The sequence below is a fragment of the Furipterus horrens genome, unplaced genomic scaffold (genome assembly GCF_987537825.1).
Source record: "Furipterus horrens unplaced genomic scaffold, mFurHor1.1.pri manual_scaffold_13, whole genome shotgun sequence".
In the NCBI taxonomy this organism is placed as follows: Eukaryota; Metazoa; Chordata; class Mammalia; order Chiroptera; family Furipteridae; genus Furipterus; species Furipterus horrens.
Genome location: NW_028327183.1, coordinates 22,542,342 through 22,561,866, shown reverse-complemented (window position 1 = coordinate 22,561,866; position 19,525 = coordinate 22,542,342). Strand labels below are relative to the sequence as shown.

General features: G+C 42.6%; 1 protein-coding gene across 1 annotated transcript in view; it reads right to left on the bottom strand.

Annotated features, from left to right (window-relative positions):
* WWOX (WW domain containing oxidoreductase) overlaps positions 1 to 18,836 on the bottom strand; it is a 907,032-nt gene extending 888,196 nt beyond the window's left edge. Inside the window, exons 1-4 of the mRNA XM_090260500.1 lie at positions 18,397 to 18,836; positions 12,354 to 12,418; positions 11,405 to 11,462; positions 9,609 to 9,787 (exon numbers count right to left, since the gene is read on the bottom strand). Coding sequence (XP_090116626.1) covers positions 9,609 to 9,787; positions 11,405 to 11,462; positions 12,354 to 12,418; positions 18,397 to 18,503 — 409 coding nt within the window. The 5' untranslated portion in view covers positions 18,504 to 18,836. The remainder of the gene's footprint in view (positions 1 to 9,608; positions 9,788 to 11,404; positions 11,463 to 12,353; positions 12,419 to 18,396) is intronic.
* Between the last annotated feature and the right edge of the window lie 689 nt (positions 18,837 to 19,525).

Genomic DNA, 19,525 nt, shown 5'->3' with positions numbered 1-19,525 from the left:
CAGCAGTGGTACAATTTCACCACGCAGGCGCCAGGCTCATCAAATGAGGTAATGCACACAAAAGCTCTGAAGAGTTGTTACTGTCACGAGTAGGAGATCTGGGGGAAATCTGCAAAACCAAAAGAACCCAATGTCACCTATTGTGTTACCTTGGCATTCAACCACCATTGTAAGCTGACCACCTTTGGGTTTTCTGGGGTGCTCCTTCCTTAAAGGCGGGTATTAAGCAGCAGTGCCCGTGACTGGAGGTGCACCTGGTGTCACAGATGAGACATATGCTTAAAAGTTTTTAGTAAAGCAGACTGGGAAGGTAGGCCAACTTCTTTCCAATGAATTTCCTCTTGATCACAAGACTGAATATGTACTTAAAAGTATTAGACACTTTGAGATTAATTAACTTCTAAGAGAAAGGAATATTCTGAAAATTAAATTATATTACATACATCAAGCAATCAATTAGCAATCAATACATAGCCAATAGTTACCCACAGAAGATGAAAAGGCAATTCATAAAAGAGTAAATACAAATGGAGAAACATATGAAGAGCTGATCAATCCTGCTAACAACCAGAGACACGGAAATTAAAGTGACACTTCTCTAAAAATCTTAATTGCCAAGGCTGGCAAGGATATGGGGCATTCGATCGGCGTGAGCCCCCAGGGGTGTGGTTTGACAAAACCAGCCAAGATAGTAAGGTTAAGTCAAATGCCCTGATTCAGCAATCCCACTTCCAGAAATTAAAACTATAGAATAGCCACAGATAGCTAAAAACATTTAATTACAAAATGATCATCTCCACTCTACAGTTAACAAAAATCTGAAATCCACCGAAATGCGCCACAGTAAAAGACTGGTTAAAACCATATAATAAAATACTATGCAACCACTTAAGATGCTGTGGAATATTTGATGGCAGGCAAAGATGCTCAGGAACCACAGTTAAGTATAATAATCACAAAAGGGGGGGAAAATGCTTAGAATCATATATGCTAAATATTAACAGTTACTTCTGGCTTGTGGGTGTTTCCTTTCTTACTAGCATTTATTTTTATTTTTACTTACTTACATTTTTTTAAAGATCCCGTTGCAAGTCATGTTTTATGACAATAACAAATACTTTTAAATTACTTTAATGAGAAGGCACATAGAGCTAATCCAGTCTAGCACCTGGCACAAATACGAACTTGAACTTGACACATGCCAGCTCCTGTTCCGCTGTAATTCTCCCTCCACGCCCAATTGCAAAGCAATGCCAAAGGGGAATTGTGTAGAGAAAGTGTCAGTGTAGTAATCCATGACTGCCCAGCAGTTCAGAGATCACGTCTGCCTGGGCCGTCCATCTAGCCTAGACACTACCCCCAATGCACAACCTGGCACAGAGCAGGCTTTCACTGATGTTAACATAAATGTGTAGATTTCAGACAGACTGGATGAGCTGCTTGGGAAGAGCTTGGTCAGGACTGTGCACTATCCTTCGGAACAAGAAGGCAACAAGTAAATGGAGACGGCCCAAGACACGGCATCAGGTTCTCTGCTCTGGTTCTACAGGACCCACTGCTCAGAGCTGTGTGATCTCACACAAGTTACTTCACCTCCCTGTGCTTTCATTCTGACACTATTTCAAGGCACAAATACAATGTGTACAGAATCACTGTATTATCCTAAAGAGCTATCAATGTAAGATAATCTTACAGTGATCAATAAATATAAGTTATTCCAGAATTAAGCACATTTTAGAGACAAAACTGATAATAAAACATTTTATTAGTTTAACTTGTTTCCATACAACTACACAAGAAACTTTATTGATTCTGATTTTGTTTCACTTTATATGAAATAATTTATTAATATGTAAGGCCCAGCTCCATCCACCTTGCTAGTCCCTTCCAACTGAGAGAAAAATATTGAAACACTGGAATGAGTTTCTTCCCTCCATCCCAGGTCTCTCCTTCTATCTCTCCTCCCTCCTCCTTCCCTGCTCCGCCCCTGCCCCCACCCCCACCATGCACACAACATGAGATTTTCTCTCTGAGTCTCGTGAGGAAACCTCGATTTGCTTTCAGAGACAGCACTATCTGAATATGGCTTCTAACAAGAAGGATCCAGAAAACCAAGTAGCACAGCCTGGTCAACAAACAACTCACAAATTTGAAACAATTAGATTCAAACCATGTCACACAACTCATTAAATAGGAGGACACTTCCCATTTACCTCGTTTAGTTAGGCTTGTGTAGATAAAGACTGGCGCTTCGTGAAATGGAGTGTTATTAAGACAAAGGAAGATAATACATTTAGGCAAGAAACTCTAGCGTTTGGAATTTGCTTTTGATCAATCTACTGGAGCCTTAATTTAAGAGATTTTTATAAGAAGTCCCTCCTATTTGCCCCCAAATGTTATTCTGGAAAAGGTCCAGGAGTCACATATGAAGAGTTTGTGTATAAGCTTCAGAAAGTGCAAAAAAGGACATGGGCTGCATCATACTAAATAAGTGACTTTTTAATTCTAAGATCTGTAGTAATTCCCAATATAGTCATCTAGCTTTTACAATTTTTATTTAATAAACAGCAAACATATCTATATATAAATGACCAAAATATCTTACTCTGGCGAAATAGTTTCGCAATGTTATAAGTATGTTCACAATGTTACAGACCCTTTCATTTTCAAAAGAAAAAAATGTAAGCTGCTGAGAAAAAGAATAATATAAATAAATGTAATATGGTATAGTGTATTCATTTTGTCCCCATTTAAAATCTGAAAATAAGCAGTTTTATAAAGCCAAAAATGTTTTCTTTTCTGGGCCAAATTTCTGTTTGAGAACTAAAGCATGCATTTAATAGGTTGCCTCAAACTTTAGTTATGGAACCAAAATAAAAATTACCTTTCTTAAGATCTTGTATGTGTAGAGTACTGACTATTTACTTCATACTAAATATTTGATTTAATATGGCCTCTCTTATTGTAAGAAAAATATACTAAACCCTAAAGGACACATTTTCTTCTAATCCAAGAACATATCATTAATAAACAATCTAATTATAATAAATTATATAATACTGGATCAGGCTAGGATGGCAGGGGCAGGGAAACTCTATATTCTTAGAAAAAAAGTATAAGATCACCAAGGCATTCTAAATGAACCTTAAACAGAGGCATTAATATTTAAATATTACAATTTCCACTTAGAAAAAAAAAAATCACATTATTGATAGGCCAGCACACTCAAACCAATAATGTCATGAAAACACATGCCCTTGTGTAATTTGGCAGAACAGGCTGCTCCTTGAATACAATAGACCTTTTTATTAAATAGATCTCTTCATCCTTGGCACTTTATGCAAAAAGGGGCGGGAGGGTGGGGGGGACAAACATGACACTAGTAACAGGCTTCAGTTTGAACTCTTTCACCAAGAAGGACGAGACCTAAAAGCTATGTTAGAAAAGGAAAAGGCATTATTTAACAAAAATGAAAGCGGGACCGCCTGGAGAGGAGGAAAACTAGATTGAGATGCTACCGCTTTTGTGTAACTGTACCAAAGGGCAACAGAGCCCTCTAGTGGAGAAACAATATAAGCAGATGGCGATGGTTCTCTTTCAGGTTAACGCAGGGAAAATACAGAGCCCTTTCTTTCACGGCAACTACCATGTCACTGTATTACGTAAAAGCAAAAGTTCAAAATATTTAAACTGGATATTAAGTAAAATAATTTCCAAGTTTCAAACCTTATAAAACACTTGTAATCTCAATCAGGGTAGAAATTGTATTTTTAAATATTCTCTTTAAATGAGGATTTTGAACCACTCTGTCATTGAACAGTAACTTCTATAACCCTCAGTTGTTACGCTGCCACTATGACAAATAAATTAAAATCTAAACTTACGCGCAAGTATGAAATTCAACTGATCTCATGAGACAAAGAAATTCAGTTAAGATCAGGTATATTATTTATACATTATTCTACATATATTATTCATTAATATATTTAAATACATTTTTTATATGACTGCCAATTTATGAGATGAGGCTCATTAGAATACTTCAATTGGTCTCTTCCTTTAGAAATGTACATAGCTCCTCAAATACTCTCACCGTGTTATTTCCATGTGTATACAATGTCTAAGAATATTAAATATAAAACAGTTGCTTTATTCATAAGACACTAATTCTCAATGTTTATGTACTATCTATCGTTCAAGGACTTTTTCCAAGATTGCCGAAAATCTCAATAGTAACCCAGAACAAAATAATATCAAAATCATTTTACTTGTAATAAACAGATATTTTAGCATATAAGATATGTGGTTGCAGATGTTTTAATTTAAAATGGGAGTTTAAATTACCAAAATGTTGGATTATCTCAGGAATTTTTCTCCTACTTAATGAGCACCAGGTTCTTAAAAAGTAGATAAATGCCAAGATCCCGTAGTTTAAGTCCAGTGTGTTGACAATTAGAAACGAAACTACAATCAGTCATTTGAGGATCCCAAGGGCAATGATCCCATATGACTAAGATTTAACCACAAAGATGATGCTAAGTTAACCTATGGCCTCCGATTTATGGGACCTTTTGGAATAACTGAAAACAGCAGCACAATTTAGGCGAGAAGACAAAAGTCCAGTTAACAGCAGGTGTGAACCAAGAAACACAGAACTGAAGGTGTAAAGGAAACCGGTCTAGTCCATCAATGTGACGCGTGGATTCAAAAATCTTAAGAGTACATGAAGAAAAGTAATTTTCTTGTATTACTATGGAACTGGTAGAATTTACACCAGATATGAATTCATCGTGGTGATGAGGGGCAGGATAAAAGATTATGGCAACTCCACTTCACAATGGAACTGCAACACATGATTTAGGACCAAGACCCTGAGCTTTAACAAATGGGGTCTCTGAGCCCAAACAACCAGCTTCGACATTATACTATAATAACATTTTGGTTTTCCTGCATGGAAATCTGGTACTGTCACTGAAGGGAACAAATTCAGGGGTGACTTTGATAGGTTGCACATGGACTTTTTACCTCTCAAAATACATAAATTTTGATATTTAAGCACACACACACACACACACACACACATGCACACATATTAGAATCCCTGCAATAAACCTTAGGAAGGTGATTCTATAACATAAATAGAAAATGGAAGTGTCTGCCCTAAAATACATTTTACTGGTATATACACCAAGGAGCCCAGCTTGTGTTTGTTCAGGAGGAAAGATGTTTTGTTTTTGTTAATGGATCCTCTGGCTCGAAAACCAAAACCAGCCCAGACTATTCTAGATTTAAAGTCACGCCATTTGATGTACCACCATTCTGAAGATTCAAAAGGTGAAAGAAAATTTTCATCCTGACTCAACTCTGAAAGGGATTTAGAAATCAGATTTTATACTCTACTGGTTTAAGACTGGCAGTTAAGAAGAAAGTTTTATCATCATTACCAATGAACATTAGACTGAAAATATCTAATTTGCTCATAATTAATCGTTTTAAAATGGATGCTTGACAAAACCTGGATTTCATGCCTTAAATACAATGATAATAAATCTGTCTGCTCACTGAAATAATCTGCACATCTCTGCTAAGAATAGTGAGCAGGGCAGGCACTGTCCCACCTTTAGGCATTCGATTAACCCCTCATGAGAAGGATCCTGCTTTGGATCAGCACATGTCAACCCTCAGATTCAAGAAGGCAGTATTTTATACTGAACTATTTATTTGCAGAGCCAAATAAGCTTGATTGACAAGTTGTGTCTAGAAAAGCAGCTATGGGATCCTCCATGATGAAAATTTCCTGGCCTAAAAAATTCTGTCTCCTGAGACTTTGCAATAATGTTTGTATTTAATGATCACCATGTTGAAGCCATTTCCATTCATTTTTACCAACTCGGAGTCACCAAGCCCCTAACTACAGAGAGCCGTGAAACACCTGCCCCTTCCTGCTCAGTGCTATGGTGAGCACCGACAGAAATGGATTCCTCCCTTGCCTCTACTGGGTAGCAGTCGGGACTGTGGGGTTCCGGGCCTCTTGGTCTAGTGGAAGCTTTTGGTGAAGAGATGACTTCCCCCTGGATACTGAGATGCTGATCTCCACACAGAGAGGTCCACAAGCTACAGCTTTCAATCTACAAAGGTCTTCAGGTTCAGAACGCTGGCTAAACAAAGGTCAAGGAGAGAAGAGTGTTAGTTTCTCAGGAGGCAACATCCTAATGCTAGTAGCTCCCTAAATAGGGGGGAAATGGAGTCAAGGCAAGGGCTGCAGGATATTGGTGGGACATCCTGAGCAATTACATACGACGTATTGCCACAATCTTCCTGTGGCCTGGGGACATCCAATCTATCTAAATTTTCCCAAAATTGTGTCAAATTTAGAATGCTGAGTGACCTTCCTTTGAAAGGAATTCGATCATCTAATACAGGGGCTGGCAAACGTTTTCTGTAAAGAACCAGATAGTAAATATTTTAGGCTTTGCAGGTACATGGTCTCTGCCATAATTACTAAACTCTGCGATTAACACAAAAACAGCCACAGACAAAATTGGAAGTGAATGGGTATGGTTGTGTTGTGATGAAACTTTACTTACAAAATCAGGCTCATGGGCCATAGTTTGCCAACCCCCAATCCCGACAGCTAAATCCAGTCAACAGTCACACCTGGCTACAAACCACAAGTGTAAAAGAAAGACTTCATAAACTCATAACACTTTATTCTGACAGTTCCTCAGAATCCTTCTTCTATCTTCCAGAATCACCCTGATCTTTTTGCACTGAATTAACCAAGAGTCCCTCCAATTGTCTTAGTAAAGCCAAATATCAAAAATTCAAAGTATTATTCTATATCACTTACAGCCGGGCGAAGAAGACAAGACAAAATCTGCTCAGAGGCCATTTCAAAGGGGGCAGCGTCCTAGCACAAGCCAAAGTTCACCACGGCAAGGCGACCCTTCGCCCCCGATCGCCCCCCCCCCCAAGAGAGAGTGCCTCCGCAACAGTGATTCCGACAAAGCAGTGCCTTGTGGGGAATTTTCTTTTTAAATCACTGGAAACACCAGGTTTGTAAATCACCCTTTGTAAAGAAAATTAGGTTATCTATGTCATAGAGTCACCCTCAAAGTAAGTACGGGCACGTTTTGTTCCAGCTCACTGAGCCTCAAAGAGAACAGACATTCACAAGGCTAAAGACTGGACAGCTGATACACAGAAAACAGACTTCCTGGAGTGGCCAAAGGGAAGTGAACACCAATGCCTTTAAAACTTTGATGGAAAAAGACTCCTGACTGCCCTGAAGTCTTGAAAATGAAGATGGTCGATTCACTCTGCATTCAGCTACTTGATTTAAAACAGGCAGAAATAACGTGGTGATAGGAATTTATAAAGCGGCATTCTTCATAGTGCAGTGGACGGAAGAAGTTTATCTGGAAGCTGCAGCCAACCTGGGCAAGGACACTCTCTAAGGCAGCGCGCAGGATGTGAAGCTCACTCAGCTAACTCAGCTACGATGAACAGCCACGTGCCTGTCCTCAGCCTCTTTTCTTACAGCCCGATACCACCATTGCAGCAGAGCAGAAGTTATCTGTTATGATGCGATTGCCTGGAATGTTCCATGCGGTATTATTTCAAAAATTAAGAATAAAAATCTTCAGCACTCACCTAGACTTACACTTCTCAAGAGAGGGGTGGAGACATGGAGTGAGCTGGCAGCACTCAAGGCGATTTCTGAGGGAAGGCTTGAGCTGGGGACATGGCAGAAGGTGTCTGAATAGAGCACACTGGTCTCCCTAAGCCTTCCCCGACATCCCTTTCATCCTAAGCTTTACAATTTGCCACTATATCTGCCTGGACCACAGACACCTACTTGTGGTGCCCACAAAATGGATTATGGACATCAAGAAGGGAAAGTCTTCAAGGGGATGTGGGAGCTTGGGGCTTTCCTCAAAAGAGGTTTGAGGTCCATTCTGATCCACCGCGCATTTACCCTCCACACTTCAGAATCCCCTCCTCTTCCTCCTCGACCATGATTAAATATCCAACTCAACAAAGCTCTTTGTATGAACCAACTCTATTAGTCCAGGATTACAATGCCATTAGCCTGATGCTGCAAATCCCTGAGAGAGCAAGGGCCATACCCTAAGGTGTGTTATCTAATGTCAGAGCAAAGTACAAACACTTTCACAGGAAATCAGCAGCAGTCGTATATTTAAGTAAAGAAAAAAAGTCTAGCCAGAAGATTAAGGGAATGAAATATTTTAGTCCATTTTCTGGTTAACTAAGTGTTCAGTAAAAAGAGATATTTAACTTGAGCCCTTATTTTTTCTTAATTATTCGACATTGTATTGATTGGTCAACACCCTCAAGTAACAGCAGTCAAGGCAATGAACACATTTTTTTCCTGGATGACTGAGGATCTAGCCATTATTTTTAATATAGTGTCTTCAGTTTTGATTATCAATGACGACTATATAAAATTCATCCCACCAACAAATTCAGAAAATTGGGCTGAACGTGTATTCTGAGCCCAAGCTGAGGTCTGAGAGTTGCTTTTAAATAAATCTCTTTCAATTAAAACAAAAAAACACAACTCCGGCTTTGCTTCACTGCCTTCATAGACGAGTGCAGTCAGAAGCTCTGGGACTGCAGCTTGTTAGACCGTGTACCCTGTACAATAATTAATCCTCTAATTCATATTTTCACCTCCTGTGCTTGAGCTGATGGTGCTAGGGAATGTTTCTGGGGGCTCGAGAAGGGGTTACTGAAAATGAACACAGAGCGGAGAGAGTACAGGACATGCACACAAGGGTATGAAAGAGAAGGTCAGCAAGGGACAGGTACTGGGGTTGGGAGTGGTCAACAGACAGAGAGAACTTGCTAGAAGACAGTTGAACGTAATCCCACTTTTTGTCTCTATAAATTAAGATGCATATCCTTACTCAAAGCAGTTGGTTCTTACAGGTTCAGATATTGATGTAAGTGGACCGAAACAAAGTAAGAGGAAAATCCTACAGAGTGACTGTATAAGCCCCTGCGTTGCCGCTCTTTCTTTAACAGCCCATGATGCTAAGGGAAGAACACTCGCTCGAACAACCTACCTCATGATAGTTAAACAATAGCAATTAAGAGGGTTAATTTAGACATTAAGGCAAGGACTAATTTTCCAACATAAAAAGAAATAAGATCCTGTACCCAAAGGAAAATGATTTTCTCAGTGACCAAATGAGACCTGCAGCATCCTTTGTTCCAAAATCATGATACGTTGTTGTTCCCAATATTCCATTACCAATCAATTTTGGTTTGAATAACCTAAGTAATTGGAATACGTCTGTACACCACACAGACCAGGTCAGGAGTTCTTAGATGGAAAACTGTTGTCTCCAATTCTTGAATACCAAAATAGCCATGATCTTCTGCTGAGTGTTCAGCTTTTAGAAAATTCAAGGTCGGCCCCTACATAGCCTTTAATGGTAACACTAGGATTTTTAAAAGAGCAGGATTTTAACTAAAGGATAGCTGAAAAGGCTATAAATACATTTTTTCAATTAGCAAATCACTATACAAGACTTCATCATAGCAGTAATAATAATAATAGTAACTGTAAGTTAATGACCTACCTATTCCTGAATTAGCTCCAGTAACCACAACCACTTTGCCAGTGAAATCCCGGCCCTGGAGTATCTCCATGGCTGTGGTGCTACCATCGTATCTCTGTCTGTTGGTTGGCTTTGTAGGATTATCATCCACAGTAAATGCCAATCTTGGGTCCAGATAGGTAGTTCTCTTATTTATATGGCTGCAAAGAAAAGGAGAAAGCAGTGAACCCCCAGCAGTGAACAGAGGCATTTATAAACATAAGCTAATGTTATAGTTTAGGTTAAGCAAACCCTATTTTTCATGTACTAAAAAAGCTTATACATAAGCCTGGAAAGAACTGAAGTCCAATTAGTCTATCTTCTGGCCTCAAGAAGGATTACATTCCTGACTGGAAAGATAGTCAGTTCCTTCAGACCTGCCTGTAAAATACACTGTAACATGCAATAAGCATTGCCTGTCTCCTTAGATCTCAAAAGAGAAGAAACTTTGTTTTTTTTTAAATTCTTGTAAATGTGGTTATAAGATCTGTCAGTCACTCTTTTCAATAGATTTCCATTAAATCGCTTGGCCCTGTGCAAGAGCCTAAAAAGATTGGTAGAGATGTAGAAAACTCAAAAGGATAAGTATAAAACCAACCAACTACTAAATTTCTAAAGATTTTGTTTTTAAGACTGCACTCATACCGCCTAATAACACTCTAACTTTGATTTAGAGTGGGTCTAAATCTTGTAGAAACAATGTTAAAACGGATGAATAGGTTACCCTTATGTAATAGTACTTACTGCATTTTAAATTCTTGGGATTTGAGATAAAAACCTCAAAATACCTCAAAAATAATTAAGAACTTCCAGAAAGAAAGAGATGAGATGTCATGATTTGTAATGTGTATGTGTGTGCAAAATTACATAGTTTTAAATCTATACTCATCATCCTATAAATACTAAGACCCAAGAATAATCCAACTTTCGCTTTAATTATAGCTATGGCTGCCAGATAAGCGTTTTTACTCCGAAGTTACACACAGATGACCAGGCAGTGCTGTGCTGGAGCCGGTTCACACTGGCTTGCAAGAGCCCAGTGTGCGTAATTCTTCCCACCTCCTCAGTGACTTCAGCTTGGGAGCGTGAAATAGGCTGTGGTGAAAGCATTCACATCATGGAAACAAATGTGGGCTTTTCCCCCAGAGGGCTGCTGGGGCACCCTTGCCTGCACGCCTCTCTAGCAGGCTCAGGCAGGCAAGACAAGCAGCCGGGACAGCCAGGGGACTGGCTTGCCTCCCTCCGGCACTATGGGGATTCCGTGAGCTAAGCCCACAGGTGTAAGGTGACTAGAGTCATGTCTGCACCATGCAATGTGCTTGACAGGTGGTTACTACTGTTGTTTGTTATTGGAATTTACTCTAAAATGAGTTTTATAGACAAAGATGCTCAAAACATTACTTATAACTACAGCTGCTCGATAACAGAAATTTAACATCGATGCCTGCCCCCTCTACAAGATAAGACTCTTACAGCCATTAAACACCTTCTTGAAAAATATAGAAGGAAATGAGAAAATGCTCACAAAGACATTATGTGGAAAAAACAGGCTGCTAAACAGTTCACACATGTTCCCATCTGTTTTTTTTTAAGAAAGTGTGTGTATATAAAACAGACTGGATAAATAAATGCAAAAATTGTTAAAAGTAGTTATTCTCATTAAGATTACAGTTATATACATTGTCATAGTTTTGTACAATGTAATGTATATTATTTTTTTTAATAAAAAAATACTAAAAAGTAAGATGGCTGAGAATAGTTTCTCTGTACACACTTACTCGACAAAATACACTTGTCCATTTTCATCAGTTTCTTGTTCCCATCCATATGGCAAATCTGAAACACAGGAGAGACTGACAGGTCTACATGAGGCAGGGGTGGGGTGACCTGAAGCAGGGTCCCACGGGTCAGAAAGAGAGGTGTCACGCCCACCCAGCCCCTGCCCCCTAAAGTCCATCCCACCAGACCAAGAGCCAACACTTTGCCATGCTTAGGTCATGTGTTCCCATTGTGGCCACTGCAAAAGGCCCATTATCCTGGCCAGACTCCACATTTCTGTCTCTTGCTCAGAAATAAAACTCTTAATTCGTTCGTGATCATCCTTAAACTCTCCACTCAGCTTCAGCTCAGGCTTTTGACGAAAACCTTACTGGTTGCTCCAATCAACGTGAATTCTCCACTGAATGAATTCACAGAATGTATCTTTACCGACACCAGTTCTACGCTGACTTATGATGCCTCTTACGCGATATTATAGAGCAGTTTCATTTTTGCCCACTGGTACATACTGTCTCTTCAACCAGACCTCCTTACAGCCCTTTTCCGCAGGTGACGCACTTTTTCAAAAGCACCCATAAGTCACGGCGCTCTTGACGGAATCCTACCCAACACTGATATATTTAATTCCATGATAGGAACCAAGAACAAGTTTACGGAGCAGCTGTAGGAAAATCTAATAAACTGTGAGCCAAAGGCCTCTATTATTTTTATACTTTTTTACTTAAGACCTGTAAGAAATCCTCCTCACTACTCCACCCCAAGCCCTTATCACCTCCTGCCCAATCCCATAAGCTCCTGGGAGAGAGAGCCCAGTTCCTAGATGGTTTTCTATTAGAAGCCGTCCCAGAATGACACAGTGGCCTGTCATCTCTCTACCTGTGCTATTTTCCTTATCTAATTAATGTTTTACATATAAGGTGCTTTGCTTTATGACCACAAAATACAAACCTCCTGCTATTCGCTTTCTTTTTCCAGTTTTCGGATGTTCCCATTGAGTCTTCTCCTCAGTGTGACTATTAAAAAAAAAACAAATCACAAAACAACAATGAGTAAAAGTTACACTTCTAAAAATTAGTCCATTCAATTATTTCTCTCCCAAGTAATATTATCTTTCTAGAGTAGTGAAGCCAGACATTCAGAAAGTAGTAAAACATAAACATTACTGTTCACATCAAGTAAAATTTCCTAGATTGGAAGAAGGAGTAACTGTGAAAATCTCCTGAGAGCCTACCTTTGCATTCTGGCCAAGGCAGTGGGGATGGGGGTGGGAGTGGGGGATGGAGATGGAGAAGGACTACAACCTCAGGTGTGGTTCAGCTTTAGGAAGTTAGTTCTGTCACTCAAAATATCTGGAGAGCCCTGACCAATGTGGATCAGTGGATTGGGCGCCAACCCGCAGTTCAATTCCCAGTCAGAACACGTGTCTGGGTTGTAGACCAGGTCCCCAGTTGGGGGCGTGCAAGAGGCAGAGTTCCTCTCACACATCAATGTTTCCCTCCCTCTCTCCCTCCCTTCCCCTCTCTCTAAAAATAAATAAAAATATTTTTTAGAAAAATCTAGAGTGGTGCTTTGTTATATTTGTTTTTATTCCAGGATAGACTGACGAACTTTGTCTAATTTATAATACTTACATTTACATATCACTTTGATATAACTATAATCTTCTTAAACGTTTATTCTTTCCACAGATATAATTTCAAAGTGTTTTTTTAACTACTGATTCCTAATTGCTCCAGAGAGGTAACGAAGAATGTAGGACGACAGCCCCACAGGTCACCTGGCTGTCTATCTTTGGTCAAGCTACTCAATCTCAGAGCCTCCACTTCCCCACCCACAGAATGGAAATAATCCGAGTACCAACCTCAGGGGAATGTTACGAGGCTATTGTATACAAAAGGTTGAACACAGTGCCTGGCATCTAAGAAGCCCTCACAAGTGCTATTATTTTGAACAAATCAAATACACAAACTAGTCTGATTTATATGTCAAACTTAGCATTTCATCTCAGAAGAGCGCACAAAGTTATAATTAAAATCATAAGCCAATAACAGACTAGAGACACCTGTCAACAGGTGATAAAGTATCAAGAAAAACATAAAATTACTTAATCAGGGAAACAGCTGGATGTTTCAAGAGTCATTCAAAGGGGAGAGTGGACTTCCTAAAAGTTCACATACCCATACCAAAGTAGAAAATATTTCATCACTGACATCTAGATGATAAAATTTGAATATTTCTTCCCGATCAATTATTTCGAAGAGAATAAATACAGAGAGCACAAACCTGCAATAAAACTTTACAAGTTGAAAGCAAGGTCTTCTTTTCAGGAAACTCTCGGGGACCAGTGCAGGGACAGTATGGAAGGCAGAAGACGGAGCTCCCGAACTGCCTGCACTCGTCAGCCCGGCTCCCTGGCCACCCCCTACCCAGGAGACACCATACCTGCGACAGTGATTGCTGGCTGACCGAGTTATTGTGCAAGCAAAGCGTGTCAGTAGTAAGGACCAACTCCACCAACTCCTACTTGCAAAAAGGAAGCCCTGACTCCCAAGAGGACAACCTTTTTGCAGACGGCGGGAACAGCAGTCAGATCTACCAAACACCGGCAGCAACATAACACCTTCCTGCTCCTGGCTTCACCCTGCTTCATGCTTCTTCAGGTAAATTTACAGGTGTGATGACATTTTCCTCTGCCTGACGTTAAAAGTTGTCATCTCATAGGCACACATCAAATGAGCTGGGAATCCAGCTCCAAAACGCCTGCCCTCAGGAATCCACAAAGTGGCCCCCCAAGTGGAATGCTAACTCTATACAGGTGTGCTGCTGAGTCAGGGTCATCCCAGGCCTGCATCCTGATGAACCCTCAGACACCCAGCCCTGCGCCTGGCCGACAGCCGGGCTCAAATGGAATCATGTGGAATGAATAAATGCTTTCCCACGAACTGAAACAGTCACTCAGAACATCGTTTCCTATCCTGAAAGATATTTTAAAAAATAAAAGTAAATAAATTTTAAAAAATTGTCATGGCATGTCCTTCACTTTGACAGAAAATGTCTAAGTCAGGGTTTTTTATGCTCAGACTCCAGGCACATGGGTCTTTGCTGTGGGAACCGTCCTGTGCACCGTGGGATAATTAATTAGCAGCTTCCCTGGTCTCCACCCACTGTTGCCAATGCCACTCCCTGCAGTCATGACAATGGAAAGTGTTTCCAGACATTGTCAACCGTCCCCTGCAGGGCACAGTGACCTTGTGGGAGGAGCCTGGGCCTAAACAGGGTGAAGACGGTATAATCTGGGTGTGAGGATTCCAGAGCCTGGCGCCCACATTTTCTGGCTCTCCCATTCACCAGCCACATGCCCTTAGAGGTTGTGTAACCGTCCTGTGCCTCAGTTTCCCCATCAGTAAAATGAGGATAATAATAGCACCCATTTCTTGGGGTTAAAGAGAACTGAATGAGTTACTGTGTGAAGAACTAAGAACCATGCCTTTCACATAGAAGTATTATTTTAAATTAATACATATAAAAATTAATTAAAAGGTGTTTTTTTTAACTGTAACCTAAAATGACTTTTTAATGAACAGGAAATTACAACACATGTCCCCAAAGTGTTATCTTATTCTCCCTTAAATAGAAGCCCTCTTTTATTTTTTCTTTTTCTTTCAATAAGCTTTTTGTCATTTAAAAAGATAATTAACAGTGATCTTAATTTAAGCCAAAGGGATCAAAATTAAATTCACAGCATATTATATGCATTTCATTTTCAATTATGCTCCTCTAAGTTTTTTTTCTTCCTTTGCTCAGCATAGTTTCTTTTAACTGGAAGGCCCAGAGCGGCCCGTGAGGAGAGCCAGCACTAGGACAAGGGATCACCTCCCCATCGGCCAAGGCCAGCGGCCCTCTGCCTGCCAAGCAGGCTTCAGAAGAGAAAGGCCATTGGGTGGCCGGTCCAGGGAGGCCCACGTGACTGCAGCAACTGCCCCCGCACCAAGGTCTCATCCTTCTGCCCCCATCTCCTGGTTTGGGCAGAGGCAGGGGAGAGAGGCCTGTCAGCTCTCTGGTGACAGGTCTGCACTCAGTGGCAGAAACATCCTCTTCCTGGGAGCCCAGGCTGGTGGCCCTGGAGCCATATGACAGGTGTGTCTTGAGGTCCATGAGTACACCGTGGGGCATGTGGGGGAGCACAGGGGCCAGCAGAACTCACACAGCAGGAGAGGGTGAGGCTGTGAGGGGGCTCCACAAGACCCCAGGTGTCACTAAGGCCACGGCCTCTGTCCTTGGGCACAGCGCTGTTGCGGTGGGAGGAAGACAATTTGGAGACAGGAACTACTCAAAGGGCAGTCTTCTGACGGCCCATCAGTGAAGGTTCCCAAACACCTAAAGAAAGACAAGTGACCCCTCCAGAATTGGGAGGGGAAAGAAGGACCAGGATGCTAGCAGGTCAGGAGAGATCAAGGGGACTAATGGGATTCCAGGGTTAGAATTGGTCAGAGGCCTCCTTCAGCCCTGAGAGCCAAAGAGCAGAAAATTGGAAAGAGCTTCTGGAGAGAGCTACCCCTCAGCTGGAAGCCAGTCAAGCCTTGTCATCAGTCAGTGTAAACATCGGGGCCAGACAGGCCAATCTGAGACCTCAAACAATGGTGGAGGCTAGGGGTATGGCTTTCCAGAGAACATGTATGTGTCACTGAGCCCCCTGGCCGTGAGCTCCCTGGAAGCTCTCAGAGGGAATGGGCTGGCGCGTGCAGATGCTACTTCATGAAAAAAAAAGCCCCAAGTCCAGACTCTGGATGCCATGTAGGAAGGAAGCAGGTGGGACAGGCCACCCAACACAGGAAAAGGCACAGGGGGGAAAGGCAGGGCGAACACATGCCAGGCAGCCTGCAGACCCAACACCAGGCTCCAGGCAAACCTGAAGGGAAGCCAGGAGGCCTCTAAGGGAAGAGGCCAGGACAAGGACAGGCCCCACACGGAGGAGCAGGAGGAGGCCCGAAAGCCGGAAGGGGTCTGTGTGCATCTTTCTATCCCCAGGTCCTAGTGCACCGGCTCCCTGGGGAAGGCCCATGGTGAACCTTCACTAGATGCATTAAGTTTACTACTGCCAAGTCCATTTCTTTTACAGTGCTAAGCACAGGGGATACAGAGGTGAACAAGAACCCCCTGCCCTCATGAAATTTACAATCTAGGCAGGGAGACAGTGCCATTGGGGATGAGTAGGACTAAGATAAGATAACGAACAACAGTGCTCAGTACCAGCAGGCAGGAAACAAGGTGCTGGGAGGGGCACAGGGGTAGGGTAACAGGGGAAGGTCTCTTGGGCAGTGCATTGAAGCCCCGCTTGGAGGGACACAATGGGCAGAGAGAACAGCAAATGCCCATTTGGGAGCTGCCTGGAGCCCTGAAACAGCCTAACGACTCCCTCCTGCTAGAATAGTTACCTCAATTCTCCAGAGCAGAAATCATCTTCCTAAAGACACAACCCTGACGTGGACCCCTGATCCTGACATGACAGAGTCTCAGCTCCTCCACGAGACACAAAAGGGCCTCTATAAGCTAGGTCCTTCCTCCTCTGCCTGCTCTTCACATTCCTGCATCACCACACAGGCCATGCAGGAAGCTCTATTTTGATTCCTCTACCCGGGCTGCCTTCCTGCCCCCTCCCACCCACTTCTACTTGTACCCTAAGGCACAACTCAGGTGCCAACTCTACCAGGTCATCTCGCTTGAGGTGCCCACCTACCCACACATGCTTCTTGCTGGAGAGACTGCTGCTCACTACACATGTGGCACCAGGACTAGCTCCCTGGTCAGTCTGCCCTGTGAGACTGGGCACTCATGAAGGGTGACAACTGGATCTCATTTATCTCAGTACAACCAGGGCCCAGCAAAGAGCCTAGCACATGATTAAGATCCCAGTGTCCTGAATGAGTAAACTCAGCAAGGTCTTATTTTGCTGTTGCTCTTCCTACCAAGCCACCAAAGACGGTTACCAACCTTGGGTAGGTTGGAATCACCTGGGAAGATTTTGCAACATACCACTGGGGAAGAGGGACAAACCAGTTAAATAAGACTCTCTGGAGGTGGAACTAAAGAAAATATATTTTTAAGTGTATTAGATGTTGAAAAATCACTGTTTTACATCCATGTTTCTCAAAGCCAAGTCATAACCTGAATCAACTGGAAAGCTTAAAAAATACAGCTTTCCCACATCAGGTGTCTGCTATGAGGGTCTCTGTGAAAACCTGAAATCTGTGCTTATGAGAGTCCCCAGGTGATTCTGATAGCAGGCCTAAGGAGATGCAGAGACAGCAGGAAACACTTATTAAGCATAGAGTACTTATTCAACCTGAGCTAAGTGCTTTATGTACACTGCCTGAACTCAAACTCTCATATAGACCCATTTTACAGATGAGAAATCTGTGATTGAGAGTCCTTTCAATGGCACTAGGTCACACAGTAAGTGCAGGAATTAGGGGTCTGCTAGTGTTTCTAAAACTTTCCCAGGAAAACTATGATGAATGAGCTATAGGATATGTACACACACATATGCATACGCATATACATAGCTATATTAGGACGGCTGATTAAAAATACATACTCCCAGGTCCCCACCCCAGACGCCAGTGGAGGGGGCTGGGTATCTGCTTTTTTTTTTTTTTTCTCGTGTTTTTGGGAAGAGGAAGGGAAAAGTCTGGTTTGCCATCATTGCACTGTGCAGCGCTGCCTTCTGAGCAGCAGAGGGCGCGCCTGGCCGCTGCCAGGTGACCAAGGCTCGACCCAGGCCCCAGAAAGCAGACCCGTCCGTCCTCGGGGACCTGGAAGCTCTTTAACATCACTGCCACTTCGCCCGCCCTCGCCAAGCTGCAACGCGGGCCCGCGCGCAGGTGGCGTTCCTGGGCAGCGAAGTGTCCCGGGCACGTGAGGCTGTCAGGTTCCAGGTGCGTCCCACTCCAGGTGTGTCCCAGGCCCGGCGGCCCCCCTGCGGCCCTCTTACTTGGCATAGTAAACCCAGCCGTCCTTGGTGGTTCTCTGCTCCCAGCCCAGGGGCAGCTCGTCCTCGCTGTCCGTGTCGTCCAGGCCCGCGTAGCGCAGGGCTGCCATGGCGGCAGAGGAGGTGCTGGGTCACTGGCTCACTCAGCTGCCTGCAGCTGGGTCTCGCGCCCAGGCACTCACTGCAGCTTCAACCGAGCCCCACGCGCGTCCCGACCCGAACGCTCGCGCCTGCGTACTACGCCTCCCAGAGCCTCTCAATCAATTCGGTAGCTGTAGTACAGTTTCCGTAGTTGACTTTGCTGTCAGCGTAAAAGGGGCGGGGCCCGAGAAGAAAGGTGGTGAAAGAGCCGAGAGCGTCTCGCTACCGCTCGGCTGGAAGTAAGAGCTGGTGACGTTTTACGACTGTGGAGATGGCTCCGAGCTTCGTTATCCTCCCGGCTGCAGGGGAGGGGCGTGGACATCCAGGCACAGCCCAGGACTCCCCCCTTTGCTGAGCGACCCGTAATCACGTCTGTATTATTCTGACCAATCCTGAAGGACCTTTTGCAAGAGGGCATCCTGGGAAATGTAGTCCAGACCTAGCCAGACTAGACTGGAGCAGAAAGAAACGATATGTGGATTCTGATATTCTGAACTCTAATCTGTCCTTGTTTTAGGACATTATGAAGAGTGAACATTCCTGCTCAGAAAGCTTCCAGAGCCTTCCATCACCCAGGATGATTCACAAACTTTTTTTGTGTGCATGAAACACAATGTTAGAAAAGTTGGTGACAGTTAAAAATGCAAATTCTCTCACCTGATTAGCCAGTCTTGAGCAGAAGTCATTCACAGCCACATCATGGTTCTCTTGATAATAAAGGGCTAACGTTTAACAATTATTTATTTACCTACATACGCCTGACTAAACTGACAGAGCACATCCTACACTTCTTTCTATCGCCAATACCTAGACCAACAAGTTAGTTAAATGAAGTGACTAAACAAATGAATAAATAAGTATGATTCATTAGGTTTGGCCCTACACATCAACCTACTTTGAAACAAAATTCCAAATTTACAGAGTGGGTGCTCTGCATTGCTTTTTCTTTTCTCCAAGTCCTGAAACTGATATTGTTTGTGATTCTTGCTCT